Here is a 7,108-nt window from a genome sequence, read left to right on the forward strand (position 1 = left end):
TATGTGCTTTCAGCTTAGGTCATGATCCCAGGGTTCTGGAATACAGTCCCATGTCAGGCTCCTTGCTCAGTGACAAGCCTCCTTATCCCTCTGCCTGCTGCTCCCCCTGCTTGTGCCCGCTCTCTCCCGATCTCTCTCTCTGTCTGACAAATAAATAAAATCTAAGGGAAAAAAAAAAGAGTAAATATTTTATTTTAAAAAATTTGTTAGGGGCGCCTGGGTGGCTCAGTGGGTTAAAGCCTCTGCCTTCGGCTCAGGTCATAATCCCAGGGTCCTCGGATGGAGCCCCGCATTGGGCTCTCTGCTCAGCAGGGAGCCTGCTTCACCCTCTTTCTGCCTGCCTCTCTGCCTACTTGTGATCTCTCTCTGTCAAATAAATAAAATCTTTTAAAAAAAAATTTTGTTTAACTAATTACCGAGAACTTCCCATGTGCCAGGCACTCTTTTAAATGCTTCACATTTATTAACTAATTTAATCTTCAAAATAACTCCACACAATAGTTCCTATTACCTTTATTTTATAAATAAGGAAACTGAAGCATAGAGAGGTCAAATAATTTGTCCAAAGTCAGTGGCCAGTGCTAAAATATAAAACCCAGACCATGTGCTCTTAATCACTAGCTCTATTGTTTAGTTTTAAGGCTCCAAAACCAGGTATGGAAAACATTCTTCTTGATTGCCCTAACTTGCAATATGAAGCTCCATAGTACAAAAGGCTTAGTATCATCCAACAACAGTTCTTAAAGTGTGGCCCACGGACTGCCAGGATTCCCAGGACCCTTTAGTGGGGGGGTCTACTACCCTTTGGGAGTCAAATCATTTTCATTACATTTAGATGTTATTTGGTTTTTTCACTCTCATTCTCTCATGAGTAAATAGTGGAGCTTCCCAGAATCTATACCATGTGTTATTACAGTAGACTGAATGCAGAAGGATCTATGAGAATCCGGATGTCTTTTAATAAGTCAAAGACATTAAAGAGATTTGTAGGGACGCCTGGGTGGCTCAGTCAGTTAAGCATCTGCCTTCAGCTCGGGTCATGGACCCAGGGTCCTAGGATGAAGCCCCACATGGGACTCTCTGGTCAGCGGGAGCCTGCTTCTCCCTCTCCCTGCTGTTCCCCCTTGCTTATACTCTCTCTCTGTCAAATAAATAAAATCTTTTTAAAAAAAACCTTTAAAAATAAGATTTGCAAATATGTAAAGCAATGCCACTATCACTAAATCTTTGTTTGGAAAATGGTTCTTTCATATAATGGACTTAAGACTAATATTTTTGGGGCGCCTGGGATGCTCAGTTGGTTAAGCAGATGCCTTCGGCTCATGATTCCAGGGTCCTGGGATCAAGCCCCACATCAGGCTCCCGGCTCAGCAGAGAGCCTGCTTCTCTTTCTCCCGCTGCCTGCCACTGGGCTTACTTGTGCTCTTTCTCTGTCAAATAAATAAAATCTTTCAAAAAAAAATAAATAAATAAAACTAATATTTTTAAATGAATTAAATATATTTTTAAAAATTTTATCTATTTGACAGAAAGACACAGGGAGAGAGAAGGAACACAAGCAGGGGGAGTGGGAGAGGGAGAAGCAGGCTTCCCGCTGAGCAGGGAGCCCAACGCTGGGTTTGATCCCAGGATCCCAGGATCACAACCTGAGCGGAAGGCAGAGGCTTAACGACTGAGCCACCCAGGTGCCGCTGAATTAAGTATTTTTAAATGTTGTTCACTTTCAATACAGTAACTACTGATAAAAACCATATAAACAGTGTTCTTTAGGGGCCTCAACAATTTGTTTTAAAAGCATAACAGGTAACAGGTCTTGAAAAGAAAAAGTTTAAGATCACTGATCTAACCAATCTAAACTGTTCAGTACTCCCGGTCTCTGATGGTAAGACACATTTTCCCTACCTACCATATTTTAATTCAAAAGAACTGATGTAAAAAGGGTAACATAAAGTGAAAAACTAAGCAGTAGGAGGCCAGGTATGTGCTTCTACCTGAGATTACACTTTCTAATTTGTAACCCTATTTTGTAACATTTGTTTGTAGTAATATCTTCTACTATAAAACATGAATGGCAATCCTAAAAGTGCCTCTGCATTTCAAGAGAGCAGCCAGAGGTAGCAACAAAAAAGATTTCTCAAGGAAACCTCAGATTTAAACTGTATACTTCCACATCCCTTTATTAAATCAGGTATACTACTGAAATATAAAGAGACCCTAAGAGTTTGTAAAAAAAAAAAAAAGACTGCCAACACTGTGGGCATTAACTCAGTCTGAAGCGTCATATGCTGAAACAATTCATCTTTGTTTACAGAGACAGAACCTTAATTTTTGATAAGCTAAATAGAAGTCTACTAAACCCCAAATCAATTCCTTGAACACGTCTTTAATGTCATTTGACATATTTTTAGGTGCTATGCTAATAGAAAATAACAGTATCTTTAAACAAAACTAATTTTGCTCAACACAAAAGTACAAAATCCTGGTCCTATTTTTTTTTAAGCAAAAGGGAGAGAGCTATAAGTTATTGGGTTCCCTGTCCCCTCCAGCATCTAGAGTACCCCTGCATACAATCAAATAACGTAGGTATAAAATGCTATTGTTAAACTATTAACAGCATAAGGTAAAAACATAGATTCCACCATAGCAAAGATTGATACAGCTTTGGTTCCTAGTAGATTCAACCACCATTCATTTGCCAAATATTTCTGAGTACCTACTATGAGCCCGATATGCTAGGCACTGGGGAATACAATGAACAAAAAAATAAGTTTTAATCTTCATGGGACTTGCATTCTGTTGTGGGTAAGATACACACGCGCGCGTGCGCGCGCGCAACATTTATAAATGTGGTAAATGCTTTGCCACAGATTCATTTTTGAAAGCTGAACTGTGGAATTCTAAAACCTAAAAATAAATAATTCATGAAGAGTTACATCAAGATGACATGGGTTCTACAGACCTTTACTAATGCATAAGGAAACTACAGACACTGCCCATGAAAACAAAGATCAATCTTTCATTGTCAAAGCTATCAAATGGCATTACTTGGCCTTAAAAGATAACTGACCTCACAGTTCCACAGAATTAAAAATCATGTAAACACAGTCCTTAAAAAAACATCTAAGAGGAGCCTAAAGAGACACAGCAACTACATGTAATGTGGTATCCTGAACTGAATGCTTAAAACAAACAAAAAAGATAAAAACGAAGGAAATCTGAATAAACTATGGACTTTAGTTAATAATAACGTATCAATATTGGCTCACTCATTATAACAAATGTAACATACTAATGTAAGATGTTAAGAATACTGAAGAATGGGGCGCCTGGGTGGCTCAGTGGGTTAAAGCCTCTGCCTTCAGCTCAGGTCATGATTCCAGGGTCCTGGGATCGAGCCCGGCATCGGGCTCTCTGCTCAGCAGTGAGCCTGCTTCCCCCTCTCTCTTTCTTTGCCTGCACCTCTGCCTACTTGTGATCTCAGTCTGTCAAATAAATAAATAAAATCTTAAAAAAAAAAAAAAAGAATACTGAAGAATACTGGGGAAACTGGGTGGGGCTATGTGGGAACCCTCGGCACGATCGCAATTTTCTGTAAACCTAAAACCATTCTAAAAAAAAATAATGTCCATTAAAGAAAATCTAACATGACTTCAGGAACTATGTGTGTGTGGAGGGGGGATGCTGTCAAGACATAAAGTAAAAAATGAAAAGTCACCAAACTCTGCAGTGTGAATTAGAAAATAATTACTTAAGGAATTCAAAGGAAACCTGCAGATACTGAAGTTATGATCACTACTCACAATCTTCCTAAGACAGAGATTAATGGATTTTTCATGCAAACTAAATAGCTCTGCATCAAAACAAAAGGCCAGCAATAACATCCCCAGAGTCCACAATAAGCACTTTAGATCCTATTTATCAATAATGACCAACAAACTGTATTTTATGCATAGCATTGTCCTGAAATTGCTATAAAATAGCAATAGACTGGGATCACCCTCATGGATCTTACCAAGTTACTTCAAGAAACAAGCTTATACTTGCTTCAGGAAAATTCATAAGCAAAGAGGAAACTATATTTTTCCTTGGTAAGGAGGAAGGAGGTAAAGATTACATACTGAAAAGAGAAAAATGATTTCTCAGCTCCAACTGGAAGCAATTTTGCAACTAATGTTAACCTATTTTAATGTCATATATGTTACTATAAACGTTCAAGGTAGTAGGAAAAGCTCTGAATTTGTAAGTTATCTGCTTTCCAATAAAAAGAAATTGTCTTCTCTACAGCCTAACCTAAGGTACTTAGCTGTTAACTTAATGTCTGATGATGGCTTGGGAGGACTAACCTCTCAATGTCTGAATTTTAAAGACCATCATGAAATATGTGAGAAAAACAAAAGACGGCGATAATCTCTACACTGTCCAGTGCCAACTTTCATAATTCAGCATAAAATTGGAATCATGAGAAGTAATTTTAGAAAAAACCATCACAAAACTAGGATCTTGTATATAACACAAAGTAAGTAACAGCAGAAGCCTGATCAGGTAAGATCATTCCACTCACCACCTACTATGAAACATTAAGCAAAAAGGGTCATTTAGACGAAACGGTATTACATACTGAAATCTAATTTAGATAAGTAGATGATGAATCTATTCTACTCTACTCCATTACTCTCTAGCCCAAAAGGAAATCCTACAAAACAAAGATGTTCGTTATTCTCAGGCCTCTCACAGGAATCCTAAATATAACCTGGGAAACACTCAAAAGAAGTGGAATAATTAACATTTCTCCGGTAATTCCTGTTTGCACCACCATAAAGAGAAACAGACACTGCTTCATGTTGAAAGGAGAAAAAGGAGAGGTTAGATGTGAAAAATTCCAAGTAAAACGATCATGACATAGCATCTGGCAGAGACCAGGAAAGCATCAACAGTGCCAAAAGAATTGTCAGGGATCAAAGTCATGAGAAGAAAATGAGGTTTTCCAATAACGCGCAGCCTAACCCAAGAGGCAAAAATCGCCACTGCCACCGCCACCCCTCTTATTCCCCAACCACTCCATCCTCAAGTCGCCTCCAATTCAAACATGCACCCTCCATATCCCAAACTAATTCCCCACCCAAGTGAAACAATCCAAGAATTTCTACGACCCCCCACTTCCCACCTCCCACCAGATCTGCACTTCCCAAGGCCAAGTCTCTAGGGAAAACAACGCCCTAATCCCCCCACCCTCCTTGTCCAAGGTTGAAGAGGGTCGGATCCCCGGAGTGGGGCTTCCCGGGGTGGGCCTTCATAGAGCTGACGAACTGGGATAAAAGCCAAGAATAAGGGTGGGGCTCAAGGAAGGGGGCTACGGTTGGTGAGACGACGAGGACGGGAGAAAGAAAAGGATGGACAGAAGGCTGGGGCTGGGCCGGGTGAGGCCTGGGGCGGGGGGGCGGCGGGGGCAGATCGACAGGAGAGGCCCGGGCTGCAGGGAAAGGAGACATCGTAGCCGCAGACGGAAGGATCAAAATCTGACCGACTGATCAAGACGAAGAGGAGCTGGTGGCTAAGAGGGGTCGGCAAACACCAGGCAGCGCTGCGGGCTAGCACGGAGCGCGAACGCGAGGCGGGGAGACAGCCTTCGCCGACAGAAGGGCCGCACTGGGGGCGGTGCGGGGAAGCCGCGGCCAGCTGCCAGGAGTGGGGGAGCCGCACACTCACCGCTCTGCTCCCCCAGGAACACCAGCTTGAATTTCCTCAGCGGATTCCCGAAGTCTCCGCCCGCGGACATGATGGAGCCGGAGGAGCTGCCGCCGCCTCAGCCCAGAGACCTCTCGGACTGACGCTGCTCCAACCGGTTGACGAAATAGGAGAGAGGAAGGACCGGCGCCGAGCTCTTTCGGACCCTTTAAGGCCCGGCTGCGGAGCAAGGCTGCAGGGCAGGACTCCTCCCCACAGACTGGCAGCGGTCGCCGCCGCCTCCCCGCAGAGTCGCCTAGCACCGAGCGAGGCCCGCGGCTGGGAAAGGAAGGATGGCGGTGTAGGAAGCAGCCAGGGGTGTGCTCGAGGTTCCCAACGCTAGCGCCGTTCCCTTCTCCGCACCCGGCACCGAGACTGGGGTGAGAGAAGCGGAGGGTGGCGGAACTGGAGCCGCAGACGCGACTGGGACCTCTCACGCGCACGGTCTCAGCTCCCACAGCTGCCGCCGCCGCAGCCCAACCTGCCGAGTGCGCGAGCCTCTGGCGCGGCGCGCGGCGAGTCCGGGCGCGAGCGTGCCGCCCCGCCGGCCGCCGGCGTACGTGCGTGCGTGCGCGCGTGCGCGTGCGCGCCACAAGCCAGCGCCGTCCTGGTTTAGCTTGCTCTCCCGGCTCCTCCGGCGCTGCAGAGACGAGGGCAGGTTGGGTTGCCACGCGAGTCGGGAGAAGCAAAGAGGAGGTGGGGCGGAACCCTGGGAAGTGATGTGGGTGGAATAAGGAGCACTTACGTCACTTACGTGAGAACCAATCGGAGGAAGCCAAGGGCGGGCAGAGATGGCAGTGAGGTGGCAGCGCGAGAGCGCGCGCGGTCCTTGCGCAGTGGAAAGCGTCGCGCTGTGACTGCCATGAGAAGTGTGGCTAGTTTCAGCCTGATGGGAATGGAGAGGGCGGGGGAGGCGGGGCTGGCACGTAGGTAGTATTGATCCCAGCGCTGTGCGGGTGTGGTCCGATAGCCCTAAGGTGTGTACTATAATCCTTTTTCCAGAGAGCTCAGCTCGGTCTCCCTTTCCTTAAGTCCGCCCTTCACTAGTGCACTAAGCCATCCACTCCATCTTTTTTCTTCTCGTAATTCCTTACACGATATCTTCCTAGGTACATTGTCCGCTGTTGTTCCCAGGAGTTTCATAACTACCAGAAGCAGAGCCTCTACATTTCTGCAGATGAGGAAATTGAAGCTCAGAGGAAGGAAATGACTTAGAAAATCCACAAAGCCATAAAGTGGAACCTAGGTTTTGTATTGTCCCCCATTGAACCTTTGCAACCTCTTAATTGATAAACCCGTCTACTTTCCTGGCCTGACCTGCCTTGATCTGTTATCAGCCTTTGTTACTCTGATGTAGACAATTGTAGGTGACGCCCACCTTCCA

At 45.0% G+C, this 7,108-nt stretch overlaps 1 protein-coding gene across 2 annotated transcripts in view; it reads right to left on the reverse strand.

The window, feature by feature from the left end:
- Positions 1–6,442, reverse strand: part of RAB6A (RAB6A, member RAS oncogene family) — a 95,039-nt gene extending 88,597 nt beyond the window's left edge. The window contains exon 1 of one of the 2 annotated variants that reach the window (XM_080816049.1): positions 5,707–6,442. In XM_080816049.1, the coding sequence (XP_080672175.1) occupies positions 5,707–5,776 (70 nt within the window). In that variant the 5' untranslated portion in view covers positions 5,777–6,442. The remainder of the gene's footprint in view (positions 1–5,706) is intronic. The other variant, XM_080816050.1, reaches the window with a different exon arrangement.
- Between the last annotated feature and the right edge of the window lie 666 nt (positions 6,443–7,108).

This window comes from Martes martes (assembly GCF_963455335.1).
Source record: "Martes martes genome assembly, chromosome: 10".
Classification (NCBI taxonomy): Eukaryota; Metazoa; Chordata; class Mammalia; order Carnivora; family Mustelidae; genus Martes; species Martes martes.